At 37.0% G+C, this 21907-nt stretch overlaps 1 protein-coding gene across 3 annotated transcripts in view; it reads left to right on the top strand.

The window, feature by feature from the left end:
- The first annotated feature begins 3623 nt into the window (after window positions 1-3623).
- The window catches only part of LOC145996179 (uncharacterized), a 76394-nt gene continuing 58110 nt past the window's right edge, over window positions 3624-21907 (top strand). For 2 of the 3 annotated variants that reach the window (XM_083132534.1, XM_083132537.1), the window contains exons 1-9: window positions 3624-4968; window positions 5578-5678; window positions 6771-6847; window positions 8681-8809; window positions 11490-11615; window positions 14478-14591; window positions 16133-16301; window positions 17464-17566; window positions 19812-20019. In XM_083132534.1, the coding sequence (XP_082988660.1) occupies window positions 3667-4968; window positions 5578-5678; window positions 6771-6847; window positions 8681-8809; window positions 11490-11615; window positions 14478-14591; window positions 16133-16301; window positions 17464-17566; window positions 19812-20019 (2329 nt within the window). In that variant the 5' untranslated portion in view covers window positions 3624-3666. The remainder of the gene's footprint in view (window positions 4969-5577; window positions 5679-6770; window positions 6848-8680; window positions 8810-11489; window positions 11616-14477; window positions 14592-16132; window positions 16302-17463; window positions 17567-19811; window positions 20020-21907) is intronic. The other variant, XM_083132535.1, reaches the window with a different exon arrangement.

Genomic DNA, 21907 nt, shown 5'->3' with positions numbered 1-21907 from the left:
GAATAATTTATTCCATGTTTGAGTTCACATTTATAGCATCTAACCAACACAATTATGGGTCGCAACGTATTTTCTCAGACCCATTTTAATTATACGTGTATGATAAAATAACAGAAGTTGAGGAAAGAAAAAGCCAAGCGAAACACTGATGCCTTCTCCAGAATTTCAAATCTCGTTACGTAAGGTTCTGGGTTGAAGTCCCGGGCATGCATGACTCTCTTGTTCTTGCCCTTTTATCTTCTCTACTGTATTTCATCATAAATCGTCGTTATGGTTTACCTACAGGGGAGGAATAATGACAATAATTGCCAATACAATGCCAATAACGAACAGAACAACAACTCAATTAGGGAGATGTCAAGAAAGAAACAAGACTTTACTCTCGGTTTCTCGAATTGAAAATTGCTCTCCCGTTCTCGGTCTCGGCTAGTTAAATATAGAAATCGAAAAAGTATGTGAAGATAGCTACATATATTTCATATATATATATATCCCGGTTGTATAGGAGATTTCGTGAGAGATGAAATAAGTACTCTTCGATCATGTTTATTTTTATTAGTTTTGTTACGTAACATCACTTTTCTTCCTAGTAGCGGACGAGTGACCATTACATGAAATTAATGACGAAATAGTCAAACACCTGTGACAAGGACAGTACTTAAATCCGGGAACTTTGGTGACGAGATCGAAGGTTGACCACTTAATGAGCTTGCTCACCGAGTCTGCTTAATGTTGCTTGTGTCAGGTAATTCGAAATAACTGTCAATATCCCACATTCATTATCATTTGTTTCATAATTTCTCTTATTGATGTTATTAACCTGAAGTCGAAGAAATAGTTGAAAGGCAATAATGCAAGATTGAATGTCTATGATGTTACTTCGTGCCGAATAATATGATGTGATATTATGATATGAATATATTAATAATATAATATGCCTAGTCATTCCATTGATTGATCCCAATTGCACACACAAAATATGGTATAATGTCCACTCCTAACCAACCTCCGTGGCGGAGTGGTTAGCACAGCGTGCTACGACAGCATGGGCCCCTGGTTCGAATCTCGGCTTGGCCATGGGTGTTCTTGGTGAGTGTCCGTTAATCAATGTCATCATATCATCACTCATTACTCATCTTCGTCATCGCTATTTGCCAAAAGTGAAAGAATAGCAACACCAAATAACAAAAATCAAATGAAATGGAACATCTTCACCGATTTAATTCTATACCGTACCAAATTCCCAGTTTATTACTGCTTCTTGCTTCATTTTACTGCATCTCAATTGTTTTCCGATTCAAAAAAAAATGGAATCTTGAGCAGTTGATTGTGCATTGTTTCGTTGTTTGGATTGTTTAATTAACGTCGCATTAATTAGTTTTAGACCAATCGTGACAGAGGGAATCGAGACACAAACGAAAGGGAAAATACAAGTTAGAGACCATGACTCTCTTTAAAGGTAGCATTCCTTGAACACGACTGAAGTGACTGCAGAATATTATGGATAAAATTTGTTCCGCTTTTTCCTTTTATTTCTGTTTCAGTTTGTACTTCGCTTATCTTCTACCACTCGTGTTAATCGTGTCGGTGAGGAAGAATTATAAACTCGTGAAATGGACGATGGGACAAAAAAATATATATGCCTCTCCCACGGTTCGAAACTGTGACCACAAAATATTGTCTTATTTTTAAAATTTACGTCAAATATGGTTTCATTCGTCTCTTTCTCAAGGCATTCCATTGCCTCTCCGATGGCGTCGTAGTAACATCTTCGACATTCAATACCAGATAGAGGAACATTTGGTTCGGATCCCACTTTAATCTGTAGGTCCAGTGCATAAACTGGACTTAAAAAATTAGCGTGTGGCATGTGGCCTGTGATGAGAACCATCATTTCAGTGAACCTTCTTGACAATGACTAGTATCACTCAAAAGAATATTTCCTTACGAGTAGATCTTGTCAAGAAACCAGTTGCTGAAATGTTCTTCTTGAGGCCACGTAGCACCCAGCTGTTGTTTGTTGTTGCTGTGTGATGTGACTCATGCTATCAATGCTCAATCCTTCCCCAGAACTCAGATCCACCAGCCAAACTTAAGCGAATAATTTGTTATTTGGGTTGCATAAACAGCAGGCTTTAAAACGTTACGAAATTTCGGTCCCGTGGACGAGGTAATTCTTTCTCCGACTGTACACCTGTAAATATTTGTTTCTGCACTCGAGAATTTTGTTTTTCACAATTTGCAACACACAATCTTCCTAAAAAAAAAAATAATTCCCTAGCGAAATCGAGGGTGGTGGATTTCAAGATGGACCTGTTTTATTCAGTTCACCATCTCCTATTTTTTTTGCAGTTGAGAAATGATAAATAGGATACAGAAGTATAGACATTAAATATCAAGTGTGACCTTTATTGTATTAAATATCAAGTGTGACCTTTATTGTTAGGATGCAGTTTCTGTAACATGCCTCGTCATAATGACCCTTTACATATTTTTTCAGAATAGTTAAATTGAACAAGTAACCTCTTGAATCCCAGCCTGTAAATAGAGAGGAGAATCCCACAACCATGCCATGCGGAGAGCATTAGGCAACACCTAGCGATAGTGCAAATCGTCTATCATATTCCTTGCTACTTCCATAATTTTTGTATTCAAATGATTAGATTTGTTATTTTGATTGATGTGGTGTTTTAAGTCCACTTTATGCTCAGTAAGGCTAATCGGACGGGACTGGGCCTACAGTTCAAAGTGGGAACCGAACCACTGTGCCAACGAACCCTGCCCTCAAATTATTAGAATTAACATTATTCAGTACCGCATCAGACACATGTAAAGGTGTGTTGAAAAACAAATAAACACAAGAAAAAATGTGAAAATCCAAACTATATTGAAAAAACTGTCAATATCAGATGATCCGATTTAGTGTTCTCCATGTCAGCTCTCTTGTTAGTCCATACACCCAAATATTTTACAACATGTGAAAAAAATGCTTCAATACATTTGCCAGGTGTTGACAGTTCTTAAGCCACGACGGCAGGATGAAAATCATAGTCATTTTGAAACTTATAAGTCTGATTCTCACGTCCATCACTGAAAGGATCGTTCACGTATGTCTTCCACATCGGATATATCTGAATAGTCAGACTCACTACAGTCACTCTTCTCTTCTTCCGGAACATAATCCAACATAATCCTTCTTCTCCATATTTTTCTGCTTTTGTTTTACAAAATATGCTACAAAACAAAACTCCTCAATAGCACGGTTACATACTTTCAGCAACAGATGGCATAACGATCGTGCTTTGCTCATTGCTTGCGATAGTCACGTGCTCAAATGATGTCGCAGCAACACGTAGACTTCTGTCCTTCCCGACCAGAGGCATTCGTACATTTTCTTGGCCATTACCATACAGGAATATTTCCCTTTTGGCCAATAGTACGTGCTGTATGTAGTGGTAGGTGGGCATGCAGGCTCCACTACATACGGGCCGAACGTAGTAGTCAAAAGGTTAACCCGTTTATTTTCCACTGTGCATGTGCAAGTATTTTTATTTAGGATTCATGCAACTACAACTATCTAACCATTTTTCTCATTTGTTTCAGATGTTCCAATTCTGTTTTCACCTGCTCAATTTTAACCAGGAAAAAACAAAGTGACTTGTGAGCATGGCAACACCATACGTTGTTCAGAAAGTGCCCCTGAATAACACCAATTCAAGCTATGGGCATCCGCACGGAAGTGAACTTAGGGAGTGCCGGAACGTCAGCCACACGAAACACTCTCCAGATTATTTACACTGCCGGTGGGAGTATTCGAACTGGTGTCCAGGTTGTGAATACGAAAATGACTCGAGCACAGTAAAGCCATTTCGCAGTGGAAGAAGAAGAACCAAAAGTGAAACGGTTGTTCTTGGAGGTAGAGGGTTGAGATACGAGCCTGTTGCAATGAAAAGTTTCCTTGACTACGAAAACAACATTAACCCATCAAATTTGTCACGCTTATATAGTTCCCCTGATACCCACCAAAGTAAGGTTGTGCAAGACTCTGAACTAGAAAATCGTTATTGTAATTCTTCGCAATATAGCTTCTGTCATCAGCATCAGATAGGTGACCTTGATCTAGTAGATAAACATAAGTTTTCTAGTGGTGCTTCCCAAATAATGGACATAGATTCAAACGAGGAGAATAACGAGATTCAAATTTTGCCAAACTCAAAAAGATACAGAACTAGATTGGTGCACTCCAAATATGATCCTCATCCAAACATATGTGATTTAAACAATGCACGGGGTTCGCTGCTGAAGGATATATCTGAGAATGTTCGAGAACTGGATAGGTGCGATGGCCATGTATCTGATTCGCTGCTAAACATGCCAGTGAAGCCGATCAGAGTTTCGAATTCATTCCACAGCAAAGACATAGGTACAAAGGATATGTTAGGAAGAAGCAATTTTGATCAATGTTACTGGAGCGAGGATGAAAACCAATCAGATTTTACTTTTCCGTCGGAAAATGGATGCAAATTAGGAAGTAGCAGTCTTCATCCAATGAACTCTTCTCAGCGTAACCATCTACTGCAGTCGGAAGCGTCGTTCGGCAATTATCCTCCGACCGCCAGGGAGAAGTACATCAGGGAAGAAATCGAAGTGTTACGTTACAAGTTAAGTGATCTTAGAGGTGCCGAGGGGAAGCGATTGCGACAGAAGAGCGAATCTGATGTACCTGCTGCAAATGGTTTTGATTCTTGGGACGGGGGTGAACCGAAACGTGCTAGAGATGTTTCGCCAAACATGATGGACCGTGGGTTCTATAGCCATATGCCAAAGAAAGTGTTGTCTGATTCTGCGGTGAAGGAATTGAGAAGCTACAAGATGTTGGGCTTGAGCCATTCGTCAACCTCTGCTCACTGTGATATTTCTTTCTACCAGGACAGAATGCCATACAGAAGGGAAAGTGATCACATTAAGGTGAGTATATGTTGTGGTTGTGTGTGTGTGTAGGCTCATTCCGTTCCATTTTGACCAATTTTGAATTAATTTGTCATGTCACCATTTTTTAAAATATAGACCCACTTCAAGTGTCACCATTGAATTTTTTTTTTTCCAAACTTGCTTTTAGCTATGCTGTCCATTCTCAATTAATTGCATGCTGTGATTTTGTTCTATAATTCCAAATGTAATGATTCAAGAAACATCTTTTTTCAGAAATAAGCATGCTTTTATTTTGTATATTACCATCTGGTTTAGTTTTTATTTCAAGAAAAATGTATAATTTCAATCATAGCTATACAATAACAGAGTACACACATTTTTTTTGTTTGTTTTTCATGTGAAGTTTTTCACAATAGAGGTGGATGCGTTATTTTCCTTTTTGTACTCTGTGCCTATTATTTCACATGTATGTATCACTACTGATTTTTTTTGTTTTGGTAAAATAGTGTAAATTTACACACATTTGAATACGGTTCAACATTTTTCTAGCACTCACAAGTTAACATGTAAATGTTAATTCTAATACATTCGTGTGAAGTAGTGTGTGTTTCAAACATTCATATCTGTAATGTATTTATTTCACAGTATTCTTCTGCTCATCTTCACAAGTCAGCTAGTGTCTGTGATGAATCTAGAATCAACAAGGATGTTGAGTGCCATTCACCACAATGCAGTTTTTCAGAAAGGTAAACTTATATTTTATTTGCATATAACTCTTGCGTGTGTGTGTGTTTGTGTGTGTGTGTGTGTGTGTGTGTGTGTGTGTGTGTGTGTGTGTGTGTGTGTGTGAGAGAGAGAGAGAGAGAGAGAGAGAGAGAGAGAGAGAGAGAGTGAGAGTGAGTGAGTGAGTGATAACCTTGGAAACCAAGAATTATGCTTGAGTTTATTTTTGCTCTTGAAAACTTGCACGAGGGATTCAGGTGTCCTTATTAAAATTTTCACTTCATTTTTGTTAGGATGTTAGCCAAGAATGAATTCAGACTCTGGCAAATGTGAATGCTGGATTTTCACAGTATTTGTCATTTTTTAAGCACAAAAAGTGTTGAAAATCGCTAAAAAGGCCACAATCTGTGTTTAGTGCCAATTTCGAATGCATGGAAATGTGTTCAGTTTGTGAAAATTCAAGGTCCCTACCCATTCAGATTCCTAGTTATGGTTACATACATTAATTAAGGAGGCTAAATGAGTCACTCAAGTTCAGTGAATTGCATTTGTTGTTTTAACTTGGATTAGAATATCATTTATCAGACTTGGTAAATTTCATATTGGCATTTCCTCACATCACAAAAATCATCGTAACAAATCTATATGAAATGAATAAAATCATTGGTAATTTACTAATATACGAGGGTTATTTTTAAAGTAAGGTATGTTTTGCAATAAAAACGAATTAAGTAAATGTTTTTTTTAAAAGAAACATTTATTTTCTGAATTTACATACACTTCTCTATTTTTCTACATAATTTCCTTGCCGGTTTAAACATTTATCGTAACGAACTACGATTTTTTTTTAAAAATATTTACTTCGTTTTTATTGCAAAACTGACGTTAATTAAAAAATAACCCTCGTACTAATATCAGCTGATCATTTGGTCTTGCTCCTACTGAAAGGTGTGCATAGCAATAAATATGACCTCATGATGATTAAGATGCCAGAATTAGTCATATATTTTAAGAATATTTTTGTAAAGGAATGTGCTATATTTGTCATGCATTTTTATTTGTTTTGTATCAAATTGAACCTGAGTAAGATTACCTAATTTTATTTATTTATGCAGGTTTCCTCCTGAAGTTCCTTTTGGCAGTGATGACGATAATAGAAGTCACTTCGGATTTGCAGACGATAGTGGAGAAGGTAGGATATGATTCTTACATTATTCCTGTCAACCATCTATATAATATCGAAAGTCATTGTTACTGGTTAGGAAATTGTTTTCAGAAATTTCATTTAATACATGAAATTCTAGAGATAACTTACGTTAGTGAGTAGGAATGTTTCAGAACGACGTTTTGGAAGTCTTTACTACTTCCTTCATCAGGTAATAGAATAAAAAACTTTAGGTGCCAAACATGGTACAGTATTGTCAAATCGTAAGTTGAGGATTCAGGTTGAGGATAGAGAAGGTAAAAAACTTACGGTGACAGCATAAAAACTCGGAAGTATTCGCTGGTTAAAAATTCCCTATGTTAAAAACAAAAACCACAACAGGAGACAAATAATACATGGAAAATAGCATCTATTTCAGGGAATAAAAAATGCCGTATTATTACACTGGAATCAAATACTTTACAGTGGAAATTAATTAAGGATGCTTTTATTAATTATGGTGGCCACTACTAAACTTGCTCAACATCCTAAGTTCAAGGTTGAGTTCACTTTAATTAGTAGAAACGTCGCTATATAGTTTTGCAAATAAAGTAAGTACATGTTTCCATATTTAGATATGTAACAAAGAGTGTGTTTAATTTGAATACCATTCAGCTATAAAGTGTTTTAAACCCATAAAATAAATACCGGGTGTCCGAGAAGTCTTTGTATGAAAACAAAAATTAACTGTATCCGTTATATGCAACATAGACATGAAAAAATGGTACCAAAATGTTCGGAAACTATTCAAGTTTTATTGGCAATAGGAAAGAAATCAATAAATCTCCACGTGAGCACCCTTGGTAGAGCGGAGTACATCTAGTCGAAATTGAACTTATCGCCATGCATTAGCCAACATCACAGGAGGGATTGATGTGATGACTTGGGTTATCCGTTGTCGCAGAGTTTGCAAGATCGGATACAGGAGTTCTGTAGACATTGTCTTTCACATAACCCCATAGAAAAAATCTAAAGCAACATGTTCCAGATAGCCATTATCAGCGTCAATGCGTGATAACATTTTCACCGCAAAGTTATACCGACGTTTGCCGTCATTGGGCAACAAAGCCTGCTGGATTTGCACTTTGGACGCACGAAACAGTAAACGTTTGTGTAACACATCATGAACAGAACTTTTTGGCATCTGTAATTCATGTGAGGCCGTACGCACGGATTTCTTCGGACTGCGCACAAAGCCACTCTGACATCTTCCACCCTTTCGTCTGAGGTTGATGGTCGGCCACTTCTCGGTCTGTCAGCAACAGATCCTGTGGTCTTGAATTTGTCATACCACGACTTAATGCTCCTACCATCGGGCGGCCCCTTTCCGTACGATGTTTGAAGCTGTCTCTGCACTGTTTTTTGTGACCTGCTCTCGTGAAACCACAGGACACACTCAGCTTTTTCCTGATTTGTGTACATTTCCGGTTTGCTGGACACTGGCACTGCTACACTACTGCAACGTTACAGAAACCTGAAACAAAATAAACTTAAATAGTTTCCGAACATTTTGGTACCTTTTTTTCATGTGTATGTTGCATATAGCGGATGCAGTTAATTTTTGTTTTCATACAAAGACTTCTCGGACACCCGGTATGACGTGTTTCATAATGCTCTAAACATACCAGGCATGTGTTACATGTACTTGGCTGAAAACCTGAAATTCTTCCCTTCGCTTCCATTTAATTGGTTTGGGAACTAAGCATAGGAAACTATACATTACACTTAATGACGTGTGTAAATTATGTAATTTATTGTAATTGAGTTTATGTTTGTGTAATTTTAAATATGGTTAATTCATGGAGCTTTCTTCTCTTTAAGATGATCATTCAGTTTTGAGTAGTTTTACAACCGTATCCAGTGATTCAAATACACCATCTGCTGTGGGTGAAAGTTTAGGTTCTATTTCACTAAATGACAAACTAAAGGAAAGGATCTCTGTTGATGAAAGTACGTATTTCATTTTAATGACAATGCCTGACTAATATATTAGCGACCCTTCCTCACTATAACATTAGTACTGTAATAGAACGTAAATGCGTTTTTCATATTTTGCTTTAAATTATTCTTAGATTCACGTAACTCAAAATTAAAATGGAAGATTTTTTTTTGTTTTTATTACAATACAGAAGTTATTCATATTCCTATCTTGCATACAGTGGCGTAGCAAGGGGTGGGTAATGTGGGCGACTGCCTGAGGCCTCGCATTCCACGAAAAATATAAAAAATAGATGTGAGAAAAAAGGCTAATTTTTGTGGGCAAAACATTCAAACATTCTGTTATTATCTGGCTGTAAATTCTAGTTACATACGTTTTGATTTGAATGAATACGTCAAATAAGGGATGTAATATACAGGCGGGCGGGCCCTAAGCCTTACTAAAGGGCCCAAAAAGAAAGTAAAAATTAATGTCTTATTTCTCATGTGAAACAATTTCGTAAAAATTCATGATAATTGCTTGGACATTTTTACCGATTTATTCTTTTCTTGAATAAGAAGCAATCCCGATTTTAATATGTTAACAATAAAGTACCTCCAACTGCAATGAAGCAAGTGTGAGGCATTGAAATGCTTGCGTTGTTTTCAACTCAAGAAGGGCATGGATAATATTAGCAGTTCTTCCTTCCTTCATAAAGCTTCAGATTTCAGCTCCAGGAAAACCGAGAAAGACATTTTTAGGGTGACTGAAACTATTAAATATAATTTTCGTCAATAATTTATTATTATTTAAATATGATAATTTGCTGACCTATCCCTGGAGATTTTGTATTGATTCACATTGAGATTTCAAATTTAACCCTTAACGTGGTAAAGGGGTTAATGCACCACCCCAGAGTAATTTTCTTTTTCATATGTTGGTATTCCTGCGTAAATTTTCAAGCACAATCAGTTGGTAGGTGCAATCAGTTGTTGGAAAGAACATTGTTGGTGCAAATAATCAACCCTCTGTCGTGGTATCGCTCCTGTTACCTTCCATGAAAATTTTATTTTACACTAATGCAATATACCATTCAAAAAGGTGACCAACCATAAATTTGCTACTTTGTGTGTCAAATTTTGAAAGAAAAGAATGACTTCGATTATGATGGAGAATCTGAAATTGTGAGAACAATGAAGAACAGCATGTGCGAAGTGTGTATGGATCCGGTCGTAATCCGGCCTCGTTTAACAGCAATTTTTAGTTAATTTTACTTTCAAAATTGTAAAAATTAAATAAAGTTCCATATAATAAAGTAGTGGCCACGGTGGCTCAGTCGGTAACGCGTCTGACTAGCATGCTATAGGTCCCGGGTTTGATCCCCAACCGGTTCAAATCCTGGAACTTTTCTAACGGAAGCGGCCCCGGTGCCTACCCAGCGTCGAATGACATGGGTACCTGGGGGAAACCCTGGGAGGGTAAAGACAGTCAGGGGCGTGATGCTGATCACATCACCCCCACTCACGACCGGATCAAGAAAGTGTGGGACGTTACCCCCACTTTTTTTTATATATATATAATAAAGTAATATATTAATTCTTATGGAAAGAACTGGCATATATATAATTGAATTGTATACGAAATCTCTGGGGTGAAGGATAATCCCCAGTTACCGACGAAAGGTGTCAGATGTATGCTACCAAATGAGGTTTAAAGAATGGATAGGGTCCTCACATTCTAATCTTGCCCAGGGCCTCGCTATATGTTGCTACGCCACTGCTTGCATAACCAAGCTTCTAAAAATTTACATATAACTTTGATCGATTGAGTTGATGTTTTAAGTCCACTTTATGCACAGTATGGCTAATTAAGACTGGAACTACAGTTTAAAATGGGATCCGAACCACTATGTGCCTCCAGCAGGTATCGAACCTGGGACCCCTTCATTACAAGGCAACGACGCTACCACTGTGCCATTGAGATGGCACACACAACTTTGAGGATATTGTAGATTTGGTAAATACCTAGTCTGTAAGTAATACTTAAAATTTTGTTTTCAGTTTATTTTCCATTAACTCAACATTATTTCTTTACTGAATTTGGTAGAAATGTCTACCCTTTGTCTTTCGACAGTTGCTGAAAATAGCATTACCATGTGCAATCTTGTAATTTGTTTTACATTGAATAATTGAATATTCATGTCCCTACATACGTTTTTTCTGATACAAGGTGGGCTTGCACAATGGTTCATCCCACTTTCAACTGTAGGCCCAGTCCCAATTAGCCTGACTGTGAATTAAGTGGACTTCAACTTCGAACTTTAGATCATATGTGTTCTGTAGATATTCCTATAGGACACACACAACACAGATACATTGCAATAAAATACTCATAAAGAAATAGTAATATTTGATTATTTCAGAAATGTGATTGAAACGTAGTGTCTTTTATAGTCTTTACCAACTCACTTGTAATTTGTATACAGTAGAACCTCATTTTTCGGGGGATCAAGCTGAAAAAATCTTATAATACGGTAAAATGTGAAATCGAGGATAATTTATAACATTTTGCTATGTTGGGAGCATCAAGATTAAATGTGTAATGCAGGAAAGTGTGAAATCTTTTGGCATAAAATGTAGGTTTATACTTTGTTAAAAGAAATTATATGCTGTATTTAACAACCTGTGAATTAACCCTCGAATTTATTTTCAGCAGGTACAAGGGAAGAAGCAGCTGCATTAGTTGAGAAGGCAATTGAAGATTTAATTTCTCCTCTCAGGCCTAGTATGTTCTCTCATGTACCTCCATATATACGCTTTAGCATGCACGATACAAAAGGTAAGTGAATTTTTTTCGCATGGATTTCTGAAATACACATGTCGCCAATTAGATTGCATGTCAGCCCGCCTTGACATTAGGCAAAACTATTTTGTATAATTTGTTTGCAGTGAAGAGTGAAAATGTAGACAGCTCACAACTTTAAGGATAAATCCAAAGAACATGAACAGCAGCTATTACATTCGATCATCTTGTTTATGAACAGAAGTCTAAGCAGCTGCAAGTATTTAGAAGATTATCTAGACTTTGTAAGTTCTTTCATAGGGGAGCTTCTTTATCTGTACCTTCACTGCCCCTCTTGTGGCCTCCATTTATACAGAGATCTCTGACTGTCATCATGCAAATTTCTTTCGCATCTGCATCAAAGGTCAACAGCTCCCAAGTTTTGGGAACGAAGGGGAGTTTCATTGCTTCGGGCGGGGGTGGAATGTACTGTAGGCGCTGTGATTGAATATTGTGTCTTTTTTGTGATATAAATATCTGTATTATCTAAAGCAGTATGATAGTCTTTAAGGGATGATTTCAGTAACAGTCAATTAAAACTTCAAGATATATCTTAAAAATGTAGAAATATGTAGTAAATTAGACTCTCGCTAATCCGGCCCTCAATAGTCCACCCTCTCAGTAGTCCGGCCCACATCCAGCCTGTAGTCACTCAAGCAGAAATGACGCGCACAACAATGAATTATCATGTTCAACAATGTTGTTAGTTAAAAATATTAAACAATGCTATATATACGTACAGTATTTGAAATTGTGACTTTCTTACTGTAAAGTTCAGTACATACTATGGCTTCTAAAAGGAAACACGTAAAGTACAGCCTGTATAGTCCCTATGTGTTTAAACTACATAGTAGTACGTAATTTCCGACCCTCTCAATAATCCGGCACTTCCGCGAATCCGGCACCCATATGTGCAAGGAATGGCCGGATTAGCGAGAGTCTAGTGTATTTGTGTGATATTTATAAATTTTATGTAACATAATGGCCCCTTCCTCCCCCCCCACCTCCACACACATAATTTGCCTTCATTTAATACTGTTAAATTTTTAAAAAACTGAATTGGTTTACAAAGCCCCTCCTGATAACCCGTGAGCCCCCCTGGAGATCAATCCTAGCTACGGGCCTGACTGTTCCTCAGGGTTGTCAGAACAACGTATAAGTTTACTTACATTTTGGCATACGCACACAAACAAACTAACAACTATTGATCTGTTGAAATTTACCTAAAGCTCAAGCAAGTTGAAGCAGTATTGTCCATGTCAGCTCAAGACATTTTGAACTAATATGTGCATGTGAAAAGAAACATACAAGGTTGTAGTGTTCATTTGATTAATTGTTATAATCTTGCTCAAATTTAGCTCATTTAGAAGAAAAAAATTCAAATTGTATCATGAACATCATGATATAAATCGTCAATATTCCTATTCCTTTAATTGTGCAAGTGGAATAAGTAATGAATATGAAACAGAATGTTGTATTTCAAATACTAGTAAGTAAGCCTGAGCCAATACCAATGTATTGGTATCAGTAAGTGTTGGTTGAATTTTCTTTGCCGATGCGATTCGATACCAAACATTTTGAGTGGCTAGAGCGGCCAAGAGAAACTAACTCATTTGTCAAGATTTGTCCTTATCAAAGGTTCGTTCACTCACCTTTTCTTCTGACAGATTGGGGTCCCACACAGGAACTCCATGTACATTTCTGAGAAATGCTGCACCCTCCTGGGAAGCAGATGACAAGATAAGAGGGGAGGACTAACGTGAAAGCACTGCACTCAAGCATGACATTGAAAGCATGTAACTGCCTGGTGGTCAACGCTGTATGAAAACAAAAGAAACCATTCATTGCCAATGCTTGCTCCCAGACTCGTTGGGGAAGAACATGGACTTTTTCAAAACTCTCATTATTATCATGCTAGGCTCATTCTGGAGTTCTTGAGAAAGGAATGAATGTCGCTGTGGGAAGGAGGGTTGTGGATTTTCTTGTGCTCTACCCTTCTGTGTGACTGCTGGCCGATACCGACACTTTGGTGACTTATTTTTATTGCAATTGACAGAGAATAATGGACAGCAGGACATATACAGAGCCGGCCAGATGAGCATTAAATATTTCTATATTTTTACATCGTTTTCCTCCCTTCAGGTTATTCCAGATGACAAGAATGGGTTTCCGATTTTTTCGGAAACAACTACTTTTTTTTTTTATGACTCGGTAAATAATCTTTGCTATTTTAAACTGGAGTTGTACAAGTAACGGTATCGGTCAGGGTATCAGTATGGGCAAATGGTGGTATCGGCTCAGCCCTACTATTAATGAAATTGAAAGAACTACACACAAACAACACGATATGAGACACTATAAAAGTTTGTCCGACACCATCTCTGACACCATCTCTGAGTCATCATCAGGACTGGTCAAGAGACCGTGAAGAAGACACGGTCGAAGTTACGTCTCTTGAGTCACGATCAGCCCTCGAAAGCTCTGTCAAACTTTGAAAGTGCCTCATATCGTGCTGTTCGTATGCTTTGTGTTGTGTTTAAGAAGAATGTTGCTAAAAAACATTACTTACTTTTAATCATTATTTTTATGAGTTTTTATTGCGAATCTTCATCTGAAGAAGACCCTGTTAGAGGGTGGAAATGTTACGTTTTTAGTGTATATTTTTTATACAATAAATTTTGCCTTGGTCACCATTTTAATGTTTTATTAACAAGAAACAAGGCTTAACAGTGTTAAGAAGTGGATGTAGTAAAGCTATTGTTGACATCATGACACTGCGAAGATAAAAACTCATGCCGAAACAATATGATTCATTGTGTAAATATGTGATTCACCAATTGAAGTTGTTTATTGTTTCAGATACCACTCCATTAGTTCCTGAAATTCAGAAGCATATGAAGTGGAAGCTGAGCTCTATAACTCCTCTAGTAGTTAGAAGAACTCTAATGAACTCAGGGTTCAGACTAGTTAGAAGTAAGTAAATTCAACCTGAAGTAGTAAGCTCCTAATTTAAATAGAAGCCTTGTCTTCTGGGTAAATACTTGACTTAATTCCTGTTTTTCCCTGTGGAAAATAGGGCATCAACAAAGCATCTCCACCTGGTCCTACTGACGGCAATTCTCTTCACTGCATTCCAGCTCTTTCCTTCCTCCAATGACTCAGCGTGAACAGATCTTCGCCACGTCTGTCTACGCCTCCCTCTTTTCCTTCTTCCCTGCAGGTTCCAGTCAAGTGCCTCTCTCTCGACACCCTCATTTTCCTTCCTCAACGTATGCCCTATCCATTTCCATTTTCGCCATTTTGTCCGTATGGACACTCGGTTTCTCCAGTCTGTCTCCAAAGTTCTTGGTTTTGAATCACTTCCAGCGAAAAGATATTCAACATTTTTCTCAGGCAGTGATTGATGAAGGTCTGTAGTTTAGAGGTGGTCGTTTTTGTTACCTTCCATGTCTCGCACCCATATAACAGCACAGACTTAACTTTACTTCGAAAAATACGAAGTTTGGTCTTCATAGATATTTTCTTGTTTTTCCATACTGGATAGAACCTCACAAAGGTGTCATTTGCTTTTTGGATACATTGAGATACATCCTGTGCAACACCTCCGTCTTTTGCCACCACACTACCCAGGTAAGTAAAGCTATCCACATTTTCAATAACCTCTTCACCGATACTAAACGGGTCTGTTTTTGTGGAGTTAATTCTCAGTGCCTTGGTCTTCTTGGAGTTAATCACAAGTCCTATCTAAGTAAGTTTGGGTAAATAGACAATAAAACTTCGTATGTTACTAACACAAGAATGCAAAATGGACAGATTATGCAGTACTCTTATTATTTGTCAGTATAAGCTTACTGGTTTTATCAACAATTTTATTTTATCCTATATTTCTACAAATAGTACAGATGGACAGGTATAACATTTTTTTGCAATTTTCGATGAAAGAAATCACCGATATTGGCAACAGATCTGATTGTAAATCATGAACAACATGAATTGTTCATTCATTTCTTTTATCGATCATTGTGTCCATTTTTTTTCCTGAATTTTGAAATTCAATGCTAGAAAAAGATTTTTTCCTAATATTTTGGGTTTCCTTATGGAAATTTCCATGACTTTTTTTTAAAATTAATTGGGACAGTAGGTGTTTTTTAATGATTGTGTTTTCTGCATCATGTGGGTCATTAAATCTGAATAATAAACATGCCATTATAAGTTTTTGCACTGTTGCCAGCCAAATTTTAAAATTTGCAGTAATATGGTATAGTCAACCATATATTAGAATGTATTGCATAATTACTTCTGTAGGAAGGCTACTCTGAAGCAAGAAATAATTACTCTTATGAGAAAAGGGGCAGGCACCTGATTTTTTTAAAAAAATTGTCTACCCTTGCTGATATTGCTATATTCTTTGACTTACAAATAATAAGATAATATCGTAAAATGCCATAATGCCAATGTTAATTGTTACAAAAATTCTTTTTGAAACTAATCCAGACTATTTTTTATTTCCCCAGAATCAAATGAATGGACGGGCACATGGGGAAAACATATGAAATCAGTCAATTTCAAGGGGATAAAAGATTTCCAGAAAATCAATCACTTCCCTGGAACATTCCAAATAGGAAGAAAAGACAGACTGTGGAAGAATCTCTATAGGTTGATGACAAAATTTGGAAAGAAGGAGTAAGTGTGTAGTTTTTCAGCTGTAGAATTGTGTAAATGGAAAGTTATTTATGCCTTATGCTTTTGTCATCAGTAGAATTCTGAAGTTTTGGCAAAATGCCTTTTTTCTGCTTCAGCTATAGATACAGTTTTTCTTGAAATACATTTTTTATGTTGTTAATGTTTTAATAGCTTTGTCATTTTACCTCTCTTGTATTCTACTGCCTATTTTTAATTTTAATGCCCTTTTTTTGCCATTTTCAATGAAATTTTAAAATAATTTTTAAAAATTATATGTAGGGATGGGACCGATTAATCGGTACTCTATCGGTTGGCCGATATAGGCATATCGGTTTATCAGTAAAGTTGCCGATTATTTTACCGATCCGATATATCTATAAATATCTGATAATTTAGTGCAAATTTTTGCCATTTTGTTGTAATTTTTATGAATAATCTCCATGCCCTACTTTGTAAAAAGGTAAATGTCTAAGTATGCAATTTCTCTTTCACTAGTCACCTTGAAACACGCATTTCTTAAGGTCAATGAACCTTTCAGGTTCTTCAAGGGCCATTTCTAATTTTATATCGGATCGGTAGAATATCGGTTATCAGTATCTAAATTTTATATGGAAAATTTATCGGTATCGGCCAAAATTTCATATCGGCCCATCCCTAATTATATGTAAAGCTTCTAATATCTTTTTATTTCAAGAAAGTTACTTATTAGCACATTATGGTGTATTCACTATCTTATGCAGCCTCCCTGGTGGCTTAGTGGTAGCGTCGTTGCCTTGTGATCAAAGTGTCCCGGTTTCGATACCCGGTGGAGGCACTTTAAATTGTAGGTCCAGTCCCGATTAGCTTTACTGTGCATAAAGTGGACTTAAAGCAACAATCAATCAATCACTATCTTATGCAATTTATGAAAGAAAGTAGATGACAGTGACAACTGTGAATCTGTGCTCCATTGTGTGTTTATATATTGTGTGTGTGTGTGCACATATCATTTTTTGAGAGCTCATAGTATAGAAAAGGTGTTATTAAGAAAAGTTCTTCACCTTGATTTGTTCTGCATGCTCTGAACGTGTATCGGCATTGTGTGGCTGCACACTATATTGTTATTACTTCTGAATGCTAAACTATGCTGCATTGGTATTTATAATTGTTTTACAATTTTCAGGTTTGGTTTCATTCCACATACCTTTATACTGCCTCAGGATATCAAGTTTCTAAGACAAGCATGGGAGAGAACCTGTGGAAAGGAAAGATGGATAATCAAACCTGTGAGTTCATTTACAGAATTTTTGCTTTTTAATGTTATTGACTAATGTGAAACTAGTTTTATTTATTGAAATAGTAAGATAGAAATAATAAATATGAAGTTATTTCAATTATACCAGTTTTATAGTCCTGATATTTCTTGCTGACATGTTGTCGGTGGCGCGCATTCACTGCGAAATAGACCTACTCCATATTAGTAACAAAATGAATTTATCCAAAAATGATTAGTGTTTTAAATTGCATTAAGGTTTAAATGTTTGTGAATGCACATAATATGCATATATATCACCAACCAAAATTGGGCCTCCCTGATGGCGCAGCGGTAGCATTGTTGCCTTGTAACCAAGGGGTCCCGGGTTCGATACTCGGTGGAGGCCACTTTAAACTGCACGTCCAGTCCCGATTAGCATTACTGTGCATAAGTGGAATTAAAACACCAACTGAATCAATCAATCAAAACAACCAAAATTATTAGCATCTGTAGTGTACATCCTTCAGACAAATGAAGTTAAATTATGCTACATTTTTAAAGCATCACACTCTCTAGCATTCTTAAACCTGAAGGTTTATGGCTGTCCCTATCCTGTGCAATATCATTCCAATCATTTACACCTTTACCAATTTGTTTTAGGTGCATCTCGCACAAGTAACACATTTTCGTTTATGCTTTTCATGCATTAGGACTATGTTATCGTGATCAAGTTTTCTTTCATTTGTTAGCAGACACCACAAAGTACTACATAATTCTAAGAAATCATTTCATTATGAATATTTTAATTCATTCTCATGTCTAAAACCTTACATTTCTTTGTAAAATGTCACACACTTAATGCTGGACTGTCCCCAATATAGTTATTTGGGCCTAGTGTCGGATTAAAAATTATATATACTTGAGTTTGGACTCCAATTTTTTTTTAGTTTTGCAAACTATTGCTGTCTTTGAAATTCTGTAAATCAAAACTGGGTTGTATAATCGTTATGAAATTTTAGGGTGCAGGCAGAAAGGTTTTAAAGATAATTATTAATTTTGAGGTTTTAAAAATTTCTCAAAAAGCCTTCTTTAGCAATTTTGCGAAACAACATTTTCTTAGTATTGGGTTGTCCTACAAATACAATATTTGTCTTGTTTTGACACTCTTTGCATCTGTTTTTAAAATGCATTATCATTGTCAATTCACATTGTGAAACCGATTTTATGCAGATTTTTATTCAGCAGAGTAAAGCTGTTTGCGGAATGTGGCAACACGGAACACAGCGATGTCCGTTGAACCGCGGAAACTGCCAGTTGGGGTTGCGATTCAATACTTCTGATGTTGCCATGTTCCACGCACAGCTTTACTCCTCTGAATAAAAATCTGTATAAAATCAGTTTTGCATTTCGAATTGACAATGATAATGCATTTTAAAAACAGATGCAAAGAGCTACATAAGAAGACCAATATTGTATTTATAGGACTACCCAATACTAAGAAAAGGTTGTTTCGCAAAATTACTAAAAAAGGTTTTTTGAGAAATTTTGAAAACCTGAAAATTAATAATTGTGTTGAAAACCTTTCTGCCTGCACCTTACTAAAATTTCATAGTGATTATACAACCCATTTTTGATTTACAGAATTTCAAAGATAGCGATCGTTTGCGAAACTTAAAAAAAATGGCCCTTTTTTGTTCTCACGACAATTAAAAATAGAAGGGGTACTAAAAAAATGAAATTGGTTAAAGGTAAAAAAGGTAAAGTGTTCCCCTGTGCATAGCACCACGCCATGAAGGCGTATAGGGGGTGTGGGGGTAATGCCCCACACTTTCTTGATCCGGTCGTGAGTGGGGTTTATGTGATCAGCATCATGCCCCTGACCGCCTTTACCCCCCAGGGTTTCCCCCAGGTACCCATGTTATTCGACGCTGGGTGGGCGCCGGGGCCGCTTCCACCGTTAGAAAAGTTCCCGGATTTGAACCGGCCGGGGATCAAACCCGGGACCTTGAGCATGGTAGTCAGACGCGTTACCGACTGAGCCACCGCGGCCAGTTGAAATTGGTTAGCATAGATTAACGCAGAATTGAATGAGCTAAATTTTGATTTAACTCGTTTATATGTAGGTCTACTGGTTAATTTTTAATTGGAGTCCAAACTCTAGTATCTATAATATTTAATCCGATAGTAATGCTTACTTGTTGGTGTGTTGTCACTATTTTGGCATGTAATGGCACCATTCTTACTGACCATAAATTATTCTTTATTCTTGTTTGTAGCCTGCTTCGGCAAGAGGAACTGGAATCAAAGTCATCCACAAGTGGGCGCAGATCCCAAAGAAGAGGCCTTTGATTGTACAGAAGTACATTTCCCAACCATATCTAATCAATGGGAGCAAGTTTGATCTCCGTCTCTATGTGTTTGTTACGAGCATCAATCCACTGAGGATCTATATTTATGATGATGGATTGGTGAGATTTGCTTCTGGTAAGGATCAGTCAACTACTTTTCTTTCTGTATAAGGCAATTATTCTCAGCTGGTACCTTTGGCTGATTGAAATTTCCTCTCCTTTCGAAAAACCGTTGTGATAATCCAAATAGAAAAAATTACAAATGCTTAGTTCTTCAAAATAAATATGAAGGTTAAAGCTTGACGCCTGTTGGCAGGATTTATTTTACATGATATTTGAACAGGGTGATACATAATTTCGTCTGGGGTTTCGAGCGTTTATAGTAGAAGAACTGTAACACGTACAGCAAAAAGGTGCATATCAGTACATAAAGAATTTCTCCAAGTTTCCACCCGCATCACTTAATTGCAGATTTAGCTGCTAGGTGACAGTATAATGCAGTTAATGCAATCATGCTATGCATTGGTGAACACAAGTGTTCTGTATTTTGGAATTTGCTAAATGTGAGTCGGTTGTGATGGTAGAATGGAGATTTCGTACGAAATATCGAACATATGCATCTACATACAAGACAATATGTGCAGATGCTTGTATTGATTGTGATATGTTGGGGTGTATGTGGCAGAATTGATGTCTGCCGCATCACCAGGGGTGCACATATTGAGCACCTGTAAGATACTTAACCAAACTTAGAGAGATTCTTTATTTACTGTCCTGCAGCTTTTTGCTGTATGTGTTATAGTTCTAAAAAGTAAAAAAAAAAAGAAGTAAAGTGCTCCCCTGTGCATAGCACCATGCCATGAAGGCGTATAGGGGTTGTGGGGGTAACGCCCCACACTTTCTTGATCCGGTCGTGAATGGGGGTGATGTGATCAGCATCACGCACCTGACCACCTTTACCCCCCAGGGTTTCCCCCAGGTACCCATAGTATTCGATGCTGGGTGGGCACCGGGGCCGCTTCCATCATTAGAAAAGTTCCCGGATTTGAACTGGCCGGGGATCAAACCTGGGACCTTTAGCATGGTAGTCAGATGCGTTACCGACTGAGCCACCAGTTCAAAACCCCAGAGGGAATTATGAATCACCCTCTATAATGACATTTACTTTTTATTGGTGTTTCTCGCACACGATGCACAGTGGAACCCCCAATATGATGATTCTAATGAAGGAAAATGATTGAATTTTTTCCCCATTATAAGAATTTACGTACAGTCTCATTTCCACTGTATTGACTGTTTCATGGTGTTCATAATTTGTTACTCATCTAGTGTGAAAACTATTAGAAGCAGTCAAAATGTTTTGGGTCAATCAAATAGTATGCACGTCTAGTGTTATGATATATTTGTTATTCCAGTTAACACATCGGTTTAAGAAATATGCAGGAGTTGCATTATCATTCTCCAGCCGTTCTACGTTTTGTAATAAACATTAATTCATTCTAGTAATTACCAATACGTAGATTTTTAGATTTTTATTTAGAAGGTTTTATGTTTAGCTGTGTGTACAAACATCCATGCACAATGTAAAGAGACATAATTTTATAGACCTCGATGACTTCAAAAATTGATTGCTAACTTACTATATAGAGGATAAAGTAGTCACTCATAAACAGATGATGTATATGTACCATATTTACTCATGTACCGTGCGTCCATTTCGATCTTCAGCCGAGAGATCGGGAGAAGCGTGGCGGGCGGCGCTTGCGGAGATGCCGACATTTGCAGCCTGTAATGCCCGCTTATTTTTATGGACATATGCAGACATTTATATAAATATTGCAAAACGAGCACTAACCTGTGTTATAAGTAGGGACACACATTTATGGTAAATAAAAACTGAGGAGAGCGGTAAATAAAATTTTAGATCAGCGGTATATACCAGCAGTGAAAAAAAAATAATTGGCACACACTTTTTCATTATGAGAGAAAACAACATACAAAAGAGCTATAAATTGATAAACTAC

Source organism: Lepisma saccharinum, chromosome 12 (assembly GCF_977018435.1).
Source record: "Lepisma saccharinum chromosome 12, izLepSacc3.1, whole genome shotgun sequence".
NCBI lineage: Eukaryota > Metazoa > Arthropoda > Insecta > Zygentoma > Lepismatidae > Lepisma > Lepisma saccharinum.
This window is presented reverse-complemented; position numbering and strand designations above follow the sequence as displayed.